We start from the raw sequence: 15,083 nt of genomic DNA, 5'->3' as shown, positions 1-15,083 counted from the left end.
GCTGTGTACTAGACATTTGAATTTTTTCCCCACAGTTTGATATAGCTTTTATTGCTGCTACTTGTAAGTATTCTGCTATGTGTCCATTTCCTGATGTATCAGTTGTTTCTGTTAGGAATTCCCTTCTTCTGTGGTAATCTGCTGGTTCTTATCACAGACTTATTTTATGGTTGTGTCTGGATGATGGAGAATTGTTTTTTCGTTTTGCTAGAGGTGATATACTGTGGCTATGTGACATACATGATGTGATTGAAATGCTATCATTGGCAGATAACTCTGAAACTATACAAAATGATAGTGATCTTGAAGGTGGATAATCTTCAGAGGATGGATTCTCCTAAACAAAATAAGTCAGTGCAGTTAGTTAATTATTATTACCATACTGCTTATTTAGGGTATTACTCATTGCGTTAACTGACACTCCGTACTACTTTAAAGGTGAAATTGTAAAAGGAAGATCTGCCTATTTCAGCTATTTATTTTTTATCACAATTGCATCTAAAGTGATAGTACCATAGAATGACAACTATATTTTTTCCTCAAACATGAAAATTCAAGAATAGTCAAGAAGGAAGACAGGCAGTCCTTAAGAAAGAAGTGTAAAATAAAAGTTTACCAACCTGAAGATCCTGCATGTTCAGACATGTTCCTTTCATCATCTTCAACGCAGCTTCCTCTTGAGAAGGAACACTTCTCATGAAGATGTTTCATTCGGGCAACCAGGCCTTGCATTTCTTTGTTGCACTGTTTGCATTTTGCATGCATGCCTGTTTTACTCACAGGTAGAGGAACTTCATTTAAAATATTCCCAAACTGGGTCTCTCTTTACGGCTTGCTGCCATTAGAGGTTTTCCCTTCTAGTGAGAGAATGGTATGGTAGATCTCAAATCAATGAAGGCTATACTCAGAAAGACCTCAAGACTTCTGGAAAATGCTGCTCAAACAGTTTCACTTCTGTTTCTACTGTCTGTCCCTCCCGTCTCACATTTATCTCCAGACTTCTTCTCCTTGTTCGGATCTATTCCACCCCCAACAATCTTCTATCATTGAACTTTTGAAATTTTGCACTTTTAGAGAGAGGTAAGGGATTGATTCTATACATAAATTTGCAGAGGGACAATAGGGTTGAGGTCTGTTATTTCTCACCTCTGTATATTTATTTTAAAACATTTTTGCTGTTAACAAGCATGTCATCTCTGGAGACACAAATACACTGTTTGAGAACTGCAAAACTAAACATCTCTGATGGTATCTTCTAGACTGAGCACTGAATCCCATTGGGTAGATGGAAAGTTTAACCTAAATAATCTATACAAAAGCCCATGGACCCCCATAAGATTGGAACTATTTGAACTCATTTACAAAACTTTTCTTAAACATTATATGAATATGTTGTCTCATACTATAGAATTCAAATTTCTAATCTCTATTCCATGATGAGATATCTTGGAGCTATAATATATCTTAAAATCGCCCCCCCCCCTCCCATTTGTCTCTTCTGCAGACTAAATAATCCCAGTTCCCTCAGCCTCTCCTCATAAGTCATGTGCTCCAGCCCCCTAACCATTTTTATTGCCCTCTGCTGGACACTCTCCAATTTTTCTACATCCTTCTTGTAGTGTGGGGCCCAAAACTGGTCACAGTACTACAGATGAGGTGTCATCAATGTCGAATAGAGGGGAATGATCATGTCCCTTGATCTGCTGGCAGTGCTCCTACTTATACAGCCCAAAATGCTGTTTGCCTTCTTGGCAACAAGGGCACACTGTTGACTCATATCCAACTTCTCATCCACTGTAACCCCTAGGTCCTTTTCTGCAGAACTGCTGCCTAGTCACTTGGTCCCTAGTCTGTAGCAGTGCGTGGGATTCTTCCATCCTAAGTGCAGGACTCTGTACTTGTCCTTGTTGAACCTCATCAGATTTCTTTTGGCCCAATCCTCTAATTTGTCTAGGTCCCTCTTTATCCTGCCCCTACCCTCCAGCCTGTCTACCACTCCTCCCAGTTTAGTGTCATCTGCAAACTTGCTGAGAGTGCAATCCACACCATCCCCCTGATCGTTAATGAAGATGTTGAACAAAACCGGCCCCAGGACCGACCCTGGGGCACACTGTTTGATACCAGCTGCTAACTAGACATGGAGCCATTGATCACGACCTGTTCAGCCCGATAGTCTAGCCAGCTTTCTATCCACCTTATAGTCCATTCATCTAGCTCATACTTCTTTAACTTGCTGACAAGAATACTATCAAAAGCTTTGCTAAAGTCAAGGAATAACATGTCCACTGCTTTCCCCTCATCCAGAGCCAGTTCTCATAATTTTTTTTTATTTTATTTTTTTTGATGATGTCCACAGCTGGGGTCCCTCACTCCCCCCCTCTGGGAAGCGGGCTAGCAGCCCCCCCCCCCAAGGGGCTACAGTTATCTCCTCATAGAAGGCAGTCAAGTTAGTCAGGCATGACTTGCCCATGGTGAATCCATGCTAACTGTTCCAGATCACTTTCCTTTCCTTGAACTGCTTCAAAATTGATTACTAGAGGACCTGCTCCATGATTTTTCCAGGGATTGAGGTGAGGCTGACTGGCCTGTAGTTTCCCAGATCCTCCTCCTTCCCTTTTTTAAAGATGGGTGCTACATTAGCCTTTTTTCAGTCATCTGGGACCTCCCCCGATTGCCATGAGTTTTCAAAGATAATGACCAATGGCTCTTCAATCACATCTGCCAACTCCTTTAGCACCCTCGGATGCAGCGCATCCGGCTCTGTGGACTTATGCTCATCCCAGCTTTTCTAAATACTCCTGAACCAGTTCTTTCTTCACAGAGGGCTGGTCACCTCCTCCCCATGCTGTGCTGCCCAGTGCAGTAGTCTGGGAGCTGATCTTGTTCGTGAAGGTAGAGGCAAAAAAAGCATTGAGTACATTAGCTTTTTCCACATCCTCTGTCACTAGGTTGCCTTCCTCATTCAGCAAGGGGCCAACTCTTTCCTTGACTTTCTTCTTGTTGCTAACATACCTGAAGAAACCCTTCTTGTTACTCTTAACATCTCTTGCTAGCTGCAACTCCAATTGTGATTTGGCCTTCCTGATTTCATTCCTGCATGCCTGAGCAATATTTTTATACTCCTCCCTGGTCATTTGTCCAATCTTCCACTTCTTGTAAGCTTCTTTTTTGTGTTCAAGATCAGCAAGGATTTCTCTGTTAAGCCAAGCTGGTCGCATGCCATATTTCCTGTTCTTTCTACATATCGGGATGGTTTGTTCCTGCAACCTCAATAAGGATTCTTTAAAATACAGCCAGCTCTTCTGGACTTCTTTCCCCCTCATGTTGTTCTCCCAGTGGATCCTGCCCATCAGTTCCCTGAGGGAGTGAAAGTCTGCTTTTCTGAAATCCCAGGATCTGTATTTCGCTGCTCTCCTTTCTTCCTTTGGTCAGGATCCTGAACTCGACTGTCTCATGGTCACTGCCTCCCAGGTTCCCATCCACTTTTGGTTCCCCTACTAATTTATACCTCGCAGTAGGGTCATACTTCGCAGTATCTTTAGTGCCCACATGGATGAGTAGCATGGGGTAGTAGTCAGAGGGCCGGATGATCCTCAACAATCCCTCTGTAACGTCTCCGATATGGGCCCCTGGCAGGCAGCTTACCTCCATGTCAGGACATGTCATGTCAGGACAACAGCTGGGGGCCTCTCAAAAAAGTCACCAGTCATCACTATCATATATTTCCTCTTGGGAGTGGTGGCTGCGATCTTCCCAGCCTTGGGGGTAGATGGCTTCTCCTCCTCCACCTTTGTGGGTGGTTCCTCATTGTCAGGGCACCATACCTGTTTTCCATCACCATGGTGGGTGGGTTGGGAGTATAGGTGGAGCACTGCCTGCTGTCAGAAGTAACCAGCTGCCGGTGTCCTCCCTGTGACAGAGCCATCTGTTCCTCCCCAAGGGTTTGACAGCAATCCTCTGAAACTGTGTAGCTTTCTTCAGCCTTGGATATCTCCACATGAAATCTCCACATAATCTTAATGAATTCGAGTTCTTTATCTGAGAGCCGTATTGTAGAGCCGTGCTGTGCTCAGAATGTGAGAGATGGAATAGCATTTATATTGTAATATACTTCACTGGCCTAACTGTAGAAGTGATTTTATATATTGATCGATTTTTTTTTTATTGGGGGGGGGAGGGTCAGGTGTATTAGGAAGTGACTTGCTTAGTACGGAGACTTGAATAAAGGGAAGACTTATATGAAGAGTAGTTTAGTTTGCCAGTTATCTCCTGTTCCCTGCTGAATTTGCAAATGTTTGAGGACGCTAACATTGTTAAACCTATTTTCTTTTGTTTGATGCTGTAGTGAAGTCATAACTGATGTTTTGAAAACAACAACAGCAAAAGCTTAGGACAAATATGTACATTTAAGTGGGGAGTACTTCCACTTAATCTGCTTTACAGAGTTGTACTTTGTGTACATTTCAGTGGAGATGCACTTTCTGTATAAAAACAATCTATAATTACTGCTGCATCTGCAGTCACTCTTTCCCTGTGGAGATATTGATGGATATTAATAAGTAAATATTAGTAGTAAAATAAGGCATACATTTTTGGATTTGTGTTAACATATAACATCTCTTGTTACGGTTAAAATAAAGGTATATGAACAAATAGACTATAGTTGCTTTGCCTGTTCAGTGTATTTGGTGTCTTATATAAATTTCTGTTTAACTTGTAGATTTTGGATCTCTGTTTGACTTGGAAAATGATCTTCCTGATGAGCTGATCCCCAATGGAGAGTTAAGCCTTCTAAATAGCAGTGGAAATCTTGTTCCAGATGCAGCTTCCAAACACAAACAACTTTCTGAACTTCTAAGGGGAAGCGGTAGCTCTACCCTAAATCCTGGGATTGGAAATGTGAACTCAAATAGCCCTGTCCAGCAAGGAGTTGGTAGCCAAGTCCAAGGGCAGCCGAACAGTGCTAACATTAGTAATCTGGGTGCTATGGGTAAGAGCCCTTTAAACCAGGGAGACACTTCTGCTTCAAGCCTGGCAAAGCAGGCAGCCAGCACCTCTGGACCTACCACACCTGCATCACAAGCACTGAACTCTCAAGCACAAAAGCAAGTGGGGATGGTGACAAGCAGCCCTGCAACATCACAGACTGGACCTGGGATATGTATGAATGCTAATTTCAGTCAGACTCACCAGGGCCTTCTCAACAGTAACTCTGGCCACAATTTAATGAATCAGCCTCAGCAAGGACAAGGGCAGGTAATGAATGGATCTCTTGGGGCAGCTGGAAGAGGAAGGGGAGCAGGAATGCAATATTCTGCCCCTTCCATGCAAGGGAATGCAGGCAGTGTGCTGGCAGAGACTTTAACTCAAGTGTCACCACAGATGGCTGGTCATGCAGGCCTGAACACAGCACAGACAGGAGCAATGACAAAAGTATGTACATATAACTTTATAAATTCTATCTGTCTAGATGCATGTTTTTCCTCCAGGTATCTGAGAAATTGATTTTAGTAACTGATAAAAATTCAGGCGTCTTGAAAGTATTTGTTTCAGTTTTTATTAGGTGTAAATTAGATATCCCTGGTTCATGTAAAACTAAGATACTAGACTTTTAGTAGTGATGAGTGTAATTTAACTGACTGTGTTCTAAAGATCCCAAACAGATCACATTTCTGAGCGGAAGAGGAAACTTTGGTCCTGCTTAAGTAATCTATTTATCATGTGAAAATTTTAAAGGTTTCATGCTTACAATAGGATATGTGTAATTTAAAGAAAATTGGGTTTTGAAGTTTCATTTTAAAATTAGCCTAAGACTATAAATTGTGTGTATCAAGTCTTTTCAGCAATGAATGTTTCACTGTTTAAAAAAAATTCTGATTCAACTCTGATTCTCTTATTGTGTTCCATTGTGTGTAGTAAGAAAAAGAAAAGAGGAAAAATTTGCTTTGTGAATTCTGCACTTATCCGTTTCAGGCATTAGGATGTCCTGAAAATGAGACACAATGAAAGCACTGTTTTTATTATCATCATAAATGAAAATGGCTGTTTAGAATCTCTTTGAAGAAGGCTAAAACTAGGACAAAATCTTGCTAGTAAGTTATTGGAAGAGAAGAATTCAGTGGCCCAAAAAAGAAAAAAAAATGGTTTACTGACCATTTCTGTATGCTTTACTCTAGCAAACAGAAAAAGTGTTTATTTCAAGCTAAGCACATTTAGTACTGATAAAAGGTGCTAGACTGAGAGGCTTGAAGATATGTACCTGTTTACAGAAAAATTACAGAATAGTCAGAGGCAATACACGCTTCTCCATACTGCCTTGTCAGTATGCTCCCATTGAAGTCTTTGGCTTCTTTGCTTAAAGATGGGTACCAATTAGCAGAATTATAGTGACTGTTTTTGTGATGTAGACACCTGTCTGTCAGAGGGCTATGAGACCGTCAGAGACAGTACAAGTGTGTGAGTGGCAAGTCACCCATTTATAGCGCCCCTCTTCCTCCCCCCCTCCCCCCCCCCCCCCCCCCCACCACCACCACCACACACACACAGCTGAAGAGCAGAGTCAGAGTTTTTGTATTTATTGCATTTATCGATCTGGTCTATAACACATCTCTTACTAGTGGGTGGGGAAAAGTCATGTTTCACAAGTTAAGCAAAACTGCTATTGTCAGAGTCTCTTTTCATATTGGAATCTCAGGGACCCCACTTTTGTGTATTGTTGCTGTAGTTACAAATTTGAGATATTGGAAAAGTGTAAAAGTCATGTGGTAGTATTGGACACTGACATCCTATTTAGCCACTGAACACAAAAAGGCAGGTTCAGTTTCCATTACCACTCAGTTCTTTACGCTTCTGCTGAAACTGCAAACAAGAATGCATTGAGTAGTTTGGTGATGTGGCTACATATCTCTTTGGGTTCTGTTATGAAGACTGTTTATTTCACATAGGCCACTAGGCTAAACCTGACAGGGGAAGAGCATATTTTCTGTGTGAAGTGTAGTCTACCAGCCACTTCACTTCTTCAACAGCTGGGAGTGCAGAGCTTTCTAGTACGGAATTTCCCTGGACCCTGTCTGAGGGTTGGGGACCATTTTAGTATCACTCTTGGCTGCAGTGTGTTAAATTTGTTGGCTCGTTGCTGACAGAAGTTGGGGCACACATTCTGCTCATCCCCATTGGGGGATGATTTTCTTTATTTTAACGAAGGGAAGCTTAAAGGTCTAAACAGATTGGCAGCATGATGTAAAGCTGAGCATACTTATCGTCAGTCTATGAACCTAAACATTTAGATGCTCTTTGTATAGCGATTGACTGCTATAGTTACAGGAGAAGAATGGTTATTGGGAAGTAAGTAGGGAAAGGAGTAGGTGATTATTTTCTTGTACTAGATTTGTTTTTCTCTGAAATGTGTGGAAATGGAATGAAATAATCTAATTATTTGGCTTATTTCTGTTTTTTAAAAACAACAAGGAGTCCGGCCACCAGACTCCTTGTTGTTTTTGTGGATACAGACTAACACGGCTATCCCCGATACTTGATTTTTTAAAAAGTAACCCATTGGAGCAGGTTTCTTTAGCTTCTACACAGCTGTGTTATGTAGGTTATAACTTGATTGTATGCACTTAAGGTGAAATGGACTTTGGGCCAGAGGTCCTTACTTGGGCCCTCTGCCCTGGAGTTAATTTTACCAGTTTTGAGTAAGAATCACTTATCAAGCTGAATGGAGGTCATGTGACTTCTGCTTTTTTATTCTGTGATGCAATTTTTTTTTTTTAAAGAACTTATCAATGACATATATTTCAAACACTCAGGAAGACAAGTTCTCTGTTGAAGAGGCCTTTCAGTCTGTGGCCCTGATCTCGCAATGCGTTGAGTTCTAAACAGAGTATGTGGAAGAGTGTGGTTTGCTTAGTGCAGCAAAAAAAAGGCTGAGAGATTATATGACTTCTCTGGATAAATACATTAGGGGGTAAGCACTAGGGAGGGTGATGAGCTATTAAACTAAAGACAATGTTGGTACAAGCACAAGTGGTTATAAATTAGCCATGAACAAATTCAGTCTGGAAATTAGAAGGAGGCCATCAGAGGGGACGGGTTCTGGAATAGCATGCCAATAGGAATTGTGGGGGCAAACAACTTATTTAGTTTTAAGAAAAGCTGGACAAATGTACTGTGGTTGTACGCCAGCTTACTTGTGATGGTTGGGGGCGGGGCTCAACAGTTTTGGATTCACTTCTGGCTTATGTCCTATATTCCTAAAAGCTCATGCTTCAGGGTTTCAGCCAGATTCCTGCAGGGGTCAGAAAGAGATCAACCGCCCCTCCCCAAGGGGAATAAATAGTATTCTAGTGTTGGTTTTTTGTTTTTTTTTAACCCCTTCCTCTGAAAGCATAGAGAAGGCCACGATGGAGGGGACTTCGGAGGGGAAGGCAAGGACTCTTAGGTGGCACTGAGCATTCTCTCTGGTGCTTGCCTGGCTGATTCTTATGTGCTCAGGATCTGACTGATTGCAATATGTGAGGTCAGGAAGGAATTTTAATTAGCAGTGACCTTGGGGAGGGGGTTGCTTTCCTCTGCAGCATGTAGTTGTGGGTCACTTGCCAGGGTTATCTGGGTGTATCTTAATAATTTCTCTGCCATTGTGGGGGCCTTCGGCACTGGTGCACCTTGGTCCCTCGGGGGCCTTGGTCCTCTCTGTTGCACATAATAGTGTAGCTTCTTATGGGCTCTAAGGCTTTGGTCTAATTTTGGTTGTTGGATTTAGGGTGTAGGTGCTGCGAGGTATTGGGGGCCTGTGCTACATGGGAGGTCAGACTACATGATGCGGTGGTTCCTTCTGGCCTTAAACTCTGTGATTCTGTGAAAAAGACTTGGACCTAATTGTGCTTTAGTTTTAGAAAAGAAAAGTAAATGTTAGGTTGCATAAGGAAATGGAAAATAATACTGAAAATATAATCCCATTATATAAATTAGTGGTATGCCCTCACATAGAATAAATACTGTGTTCAGTTCTGATCACCCTGTCTCAAATAGGTATGGCAGAGAGTGAATTTAGAGATGCATGGCGAGAACAATTAGAGGCACAGAAACGTTTCCATATGGAGAGTGTAAAGATTGGGTCTGTTAGCCAGAGAGGACAGGATAAAAGTGTATAATACAGTGTTACAGTGAAGGTAAATCAGGCACTAATACTTGTACCCTTGAAAGAAAAGAACTAGGAGAACTACAGCAAAATTGAAAAAAGCAATTTCATGCATTGCACAACTAGCCTGTGGAACTCATTTGTCACTTGATATAAGTGAGACATTTTAATTAACCTTCCTCTTTATTATCCACATTTTAGTCTTCAATTGTTCATTTATTAAGACAATAAAACATACTGAGCTGTTTCTGTATCCTAAGTATACTAATTCAGAACTGATGGTTCTCCTTTGAGTGATTGTGAATCTATACATTCCACTGTAGGCATATGTGTACCCAGTACAATCAAGTTGGAGACTTTTGCCAAGAGTACCGCTGGTTTGCACATATGCTCCTGCCCTCCTCATGCACAGAGCAGGGGACACAAAAGTGATGTAGCTGTTGCCTCCCTCTCTGTTCCTTCTTACCGCCTGTGCTGGGAGTTGGAGCTTCCTGTCACTTGTGAGCCTTGGTTAGCCAGTTTAGAAAGAGAGATTCTCATTTGGTATATAGGTGTCAGAGTAGCAGCCGTGTTAGTCTGTATCCACAAAAAGAACAGGAGTACTTGTGGCACCTTAGAGACTAACAAATTTATTAGAGCATGATCTTTCATGATCTTTCCAATATATACAGAGAAGTTGGAAGTTTCAGTACAAACTGTAAGAGGCTAATTAGTTAAGATGAGCTGTTAGCAGGAGAAAAACTTTTGTAGTGATAATCAAGATGGCCCATTTAGACAGTTGACAAGAAGGTGTGAGGATACTTAACTTAGGGAAATAGATTCAATCTATTTGGGGGATGAAGGGAGATGTCAATTTTTTTTTTTTTAAGATGGTTTACAGTCTGTATGCTGTCCACAACTGTGATGACAAGATGACCCTAATGAAGCCAAGATCTAGAAGGGCCTGCTGTGGACAGAGCTGATAGGAAGTTTAGATCTCCATCTAGAGACATCCTGAAGTCTCGAGTAGTAGCAAGGTCTATGCTGTTTGTCGTCTTCGTCGCTAGGGTATAAAAACCCTGAGCATGAAGAGTTATATGGGAATCTTTTGAAGTCCTCTGTCTTTTTTTTACAGTGCAAGGGCGGCAGTCCTTTTCCACAGTTGGGATCGCAGCGCTGTGCAGGAGGGAAATGTTATCTAGTTCGCTTCTGTCCCCTTCCCAAAACCTGCTTCCCATCCCTTTTCTGGGACCCATTTCACAAGGCTGTATTAATTTTAAGACTTTTAGTCTCTCTTTAATCAGAGAGCAATAGCAGAAGTTACTTACCAACACAGAGGGAAAGGGTTTTATTCCCGCTATTTCCTGATTCCCCAAAAGGGAGGCTGTCTTTGGCCCCTCCTAGATATAAGAAAGCTGAACATATTCATCAAGAAAATCAAGTTCAGAATGGTTACCCTTGCATCTATTATCCCATCCATAGTGAAGAAGGATTGGTATGCTGCCTTCAATCCTGGCCACAGAAAGTATCTTTGATTCATAGTAGGGAATGCGCACTACCAGTAGATGGTACTGCTCTTTATTGAAAGTAGTAAAGGGGAACTGGTTACAGACCAGCATGTATATCGCTGCATTTCTGACTTTTACCAAACTCTGTTACAATCTAGCAAATGTTATTCCTCCTTCTAGAATAACGGCCCATTCTACAAGGGCTCATTCCAGTTCGTCAGCCTTCTTGAGTAACATACTGATGTGGACGTTTGCAAGGCAGCAGTGTGATCATTGGTACAAACCTTCTCCAGACACTGTTATCGCTCAAGCTTTCTTGGGCAATGCCATTTTGGCAAGTCAGTGCTACAGTCTCTCTCCGTGTAATCCAAAGTTTCGTCACCTGTAAGGGAATAGCTGATGAGTCACCTTCACTGGAATGTATATGTGCACAATCACTTGAAGGATTGAAGATGGCTTCTTTCCTGTTCCATAACTACTGTTCTTTGATATTTCTGTGCGTGCATGCATACATTGTACAACCAACCCACCATCTCTGTAGTTCAGGTATTAGATGGCTGTGTGAAGAAACAAGGAGGCAGTAGCCATGCCCCTTTATGGCCTCTGCTCACTGCACAAGGATGCATTTGTATCCTAGTGGTACTGCTGCAAAAGTCTCCAACTTGAGTTCATTGGGTGCACATAAATCTCCACTTGAATGTATATGTGCCCAACACATCTCAAAGAGCAGTTACCACACAGGGAAGTAATCGTTTTCTTGCACCTCAGCTTTTAGTTTAGAGGGCCTTTCAGGGTTGCTCTGCTGTGACCCACCTCTCTTTCCATTTTTTTTCTCACTGGTGTCAGTCACAGAGTTCATCCCATGTTAGTGGAGCTTTTTTGGTTTTTCTTTTTCCCAGGGTTTTTTCCTCAATGGTAGAGGGGAAAATTTGAGAGAGGTATAAAGTGCGTCTGTGAACTGTTTTGAAGCTTATTCTAAAGGGAAGTGGGAGTTGGATTGGCATTTACATTGATCTACATCACTGTGCCCTTGGGATCATGCTCGTCCTATCCATCCGCATTAATGTGTCCTGGATTCTCCTAAGATCTTGGAGGATAAAGCTTGCCTTTGGGTCAGTACTAGAAAGGTGCATGGTGAGTGATCTGACAGTAGGCTTCCAGACCTTTGAGAAAAGAACATTTTTTTCATGCTCTTCACTCCTTGGCTATTCAGTGTCAGGAAGATGTAGACAAATTAAAAGGATATGGAGAAGAGCAACAAAAATGCCTACACAGTTGCAAAGGGATTTACTTACATGGGACAAATATAGGCAAGATGTGCAGAGAATGACTAAACAGTTTTAACACCAAGCAATCAATATACTGGAAGAGTATCAGCACCAAGATTAAATATTTAGATACAACTAGAGCTAATGTGTTGAACAGCAGGAAAAATTTCCTCAAATTGAGATCTGTTAGGCTGGGAGATAAAGCATTATCACTTGGACTACTTTAAAATAGACAAAACACGACACTGTAAATATATAGTAAGGAACAATCTTGTCGTAGTCTTGTCAGACAATCTTGTGGAATGACCTAGATTAACTAGTGTTCTTCTTCGAGTAGTGTCCATGTGGGTGCTCCATACTGTAGGTGTATCTAATCGGAGAATTTAGATAACTGTGTCTGTTCAGCCCAGACATGCACTCTCCCTCCCTTGTGATCTGCCTCAAGGCTATCTAGTACTGCGCGGGCGAACCACCCTCAGTTCTTTCTTGGCCGCCTTTGGCCAGGAACAGAGTAAGCCCTTCCTTCTTGGCAGTAAGTGTTTAGTAGAAGCAGTAAATGTTCTTAGACTTTCCATTTTCATTTTAAAAAAGAATTTCTTTCATGTTTCCTGCCCTTGTTCGGGGGGATCACCTTCTATGGGGCATTTAGTAGTTGAATTAAGTTTTTCAGTTCTTTAAATAAAAAACCAAAAACCACACCTTTCACGTTTCCCTGCCTTTTTGGGAGTGATTACCCCAGGAGGGGCATGCCTGGTTCCCTTGGCTTCAAGAAGTGCCTCTCTTGCAATGAGGCAATCCCAATAACGGACAGACACTTTCATTGTGTCTGGTGTCTGGGGGACACACACATTCTTTCTGCCAGAAGCTAAAGGTGAGATCTCATAAGAACTGGGAGCTCAAGTTAAACGTCTCCTCATGGAGCGTGCTCTTCAGCTGCTGACTGAACCCAGTTCTCCAGGACGAAGATTGTCCACAGAGCCTTCAACATCCAGAGGGTAGAATTGTGAAAGAAGTTGGCTGATTCTCCCCCCCCCCCCCGCCACTGAAAAGCCTCTGGAAAAAGGGCTCCAACCCCTCAAACTTGAGTCCTTGGCCAGCCAGAGGGGATCCCCGGCGTGCTTGGCCATCTCAGTACTGACAGCTCTGAAGCACAGTACCCAGAAATATCAGGGAACTATCTAAGTACCTGATGGGCACAGGTGCGGAGGCAGTGTCACCACCTCCCAGAGATAGACAGAGACCGAACCGTCTCTAAAAGATGAGCTCAGACAAAACCATCCTTGGCAATGAGTGTGGCAAAACACCCCTCATCCTAATATTCATCCCATAAACAACTTATGGTACCAACGAGTTGACACCAACACTCCTCAACTGTACCGAGTGTATCAACAGTACGGCAAAAGTTCAGTGACTGACAGGTCCCTCAAGAACAAAAGAACCAGAATCACCACTACTTGGTACCAGAGCCCTGGTACCAAGCATGTCTAGGTCCCCTAAATTACCGTTGATACTGGGCCATTTACCCACAGTGCCCCGGTCAGCACCACCCTTCTCCAGTGAGGAATCGGTCATCCTGGTCACTGCCCTCCTTTCCCTGGTTTCTCACAATGTCCCATCATTGCAACATCAGGGACCTCCCCAACCGCACCCTTATGCCAACCTTCGTTAGCACCACTGCTACCCATCCTCTCCCTCCTTCCCCCCCCCCCCCCCCCGGACCTGCCTTGTGGCTGTACTGGAATCCGTGGATGATTACAGATTTAAACCTTGCGAGCATCCATTGTCTATCATAAAGAATCCATCAGGCGGTCACTACAGCTTTAGTGTCCAGGGGCCCAGAGCCTGAGGAAGAAACTTTTGAAGGACAGGAGGCCAGACTTTTTGAAGTGGAGACTACCCCACCAGCAAACTTCGTCACCAGATGAGGCTGTGATGCCCCCTCAATCACTAGCTGATGACTTGAGGCTCTTTCAGGACCTTACTAAGAGGGTGGTAGATGAGTTTCAAATTCCCCTACAGGTGGTGACAGACACACACCACAAGGTGGTAGATATTCCACACGCTTAACAAGGTGCTCCTGGATCCTGCCACGGTCATCTGGCAGAAACCAGCTTCCATTGCACCAATGTGCAAGAGCTGACAAGAAGTACTGTGTCCCTGCTAAAGAGGCAGACTTCCTCTCTACGCACCCTCAACCTAACTGTATTGTTTTGGATGCAGTTAATGCACAGGGAAAACATCATCATGCCAAATCAACTCCATATGATAGACTGGAAGAGGCTAGACCTGTTTGGGAAGAAGACATACGTGTCGGTGACCATGCAATTCAGGGTGCTGAACTACAAGCCATAATGGCTAAGAAGGAATACGTAAATTATGAGAAACTCATCGCGTTTATTGACTGCTTGCCAGAGGTGCAAAAAGAAAAATATCAGACCATTGTTAAAGCGGGTCAGTTAGTAGCTAGAATAATGCTACAGAAGGCCCTGGATGCTGCAGATATGGCAGCCTGCTCGGTCTTGATGGCAGTGGTAATGACGACAGGCATTCTGGCTACACCTCTCCAGGTTGCTGAAGGAAGTGCAGGTGACGGTCAAGAACCTCTTGCTTGAAGTGCCCAAACTCTTTGCCAATAAGACAGATGTGTCACTTCACAAGTTAAAGGATTTCAGGGCCATGCTCTGCTCCCTGGGAATCTACACAGTGGGACAGAAGAGAAAATATGGCTAACAACCACCTCACAGATCCCAAACACCTTAGTTCCCACTGTCGAAGTAGTATTACAAGTCACAGCGTAAGACCCAGGATGCAAGAGGAAGCAGTCAGCCTTCCAGTTCTCAACCCTCATCCTCTAAATATCAGTTTTGATGCTTTAGTTGAGGCCCTGAACAACTGTCCCTTGCAACAATGGCTGCTGCTATCTATGGACATCTCCCTGATAGGTTGGGGAGCCCCTCTTAAACGACCACGAAGTCCAGGGCAAGTGGTCTCTCTCAGAAGCAGTCCTCCATATCAACTTCTTGGAACGAAGAGCTGTCAGAAACGGCTGCACATAGTCTTTCCCATTCATCAGGGATACTCTCACAAAAGTCATGACAGACAGTATAACCTACATGTTTTACATAAATCACCAAGGAGGCGCCAAATCACCCTCTTTGTGTGGAAGCGATAAAACTTTGGAATTGGTGC

At 43.0% G+C, this 15,083-nt stretch overlaps 1 protein-coding gene across 4 annotated transcripts in view; it reads left to right on the top strand.

Annotated features, from left to right (window-relative positions):
- CREBBP (CREB binding lysine acetyltransferase) overlaps positions 1-15,083 on the top strand; it is a 183,305-nt gene that overhangs the window by 29,764 nt on the left and 138,458 nt on the right. For all 4 annotated transcript variants that reach the window (XM_048868271.2, XM_048868270.2, XM_048868269.2 and 1 more), the window contains exon 2: positions 4,721-5,433. In XM_048868271.2, the coding sequence (XP_048724228.1) occupies positions 4,721-5,433 (713 nt within the window). The remainder of the gene's footprint in view (positions 1-4,720; positions 5,434-15,083) is intronic.

Source organism: Caretta caretta, chromosome 10 (genome assembly GCF_965140235.1).
Source record: "Caretta caretta isolate rCarCar2 chromosome 10, rCarCar1.hap1, whole genome shotgun sequence".
NCBI lineage: Eukaryota > Metazoa > Chordata > Testudines > Cheloniidae > Caretta > Caretta caretta.
Note: the sequence above shows the minus strand (reverse complement) of the source record. Positions and strands in the feature narration are given on the sequence as shown.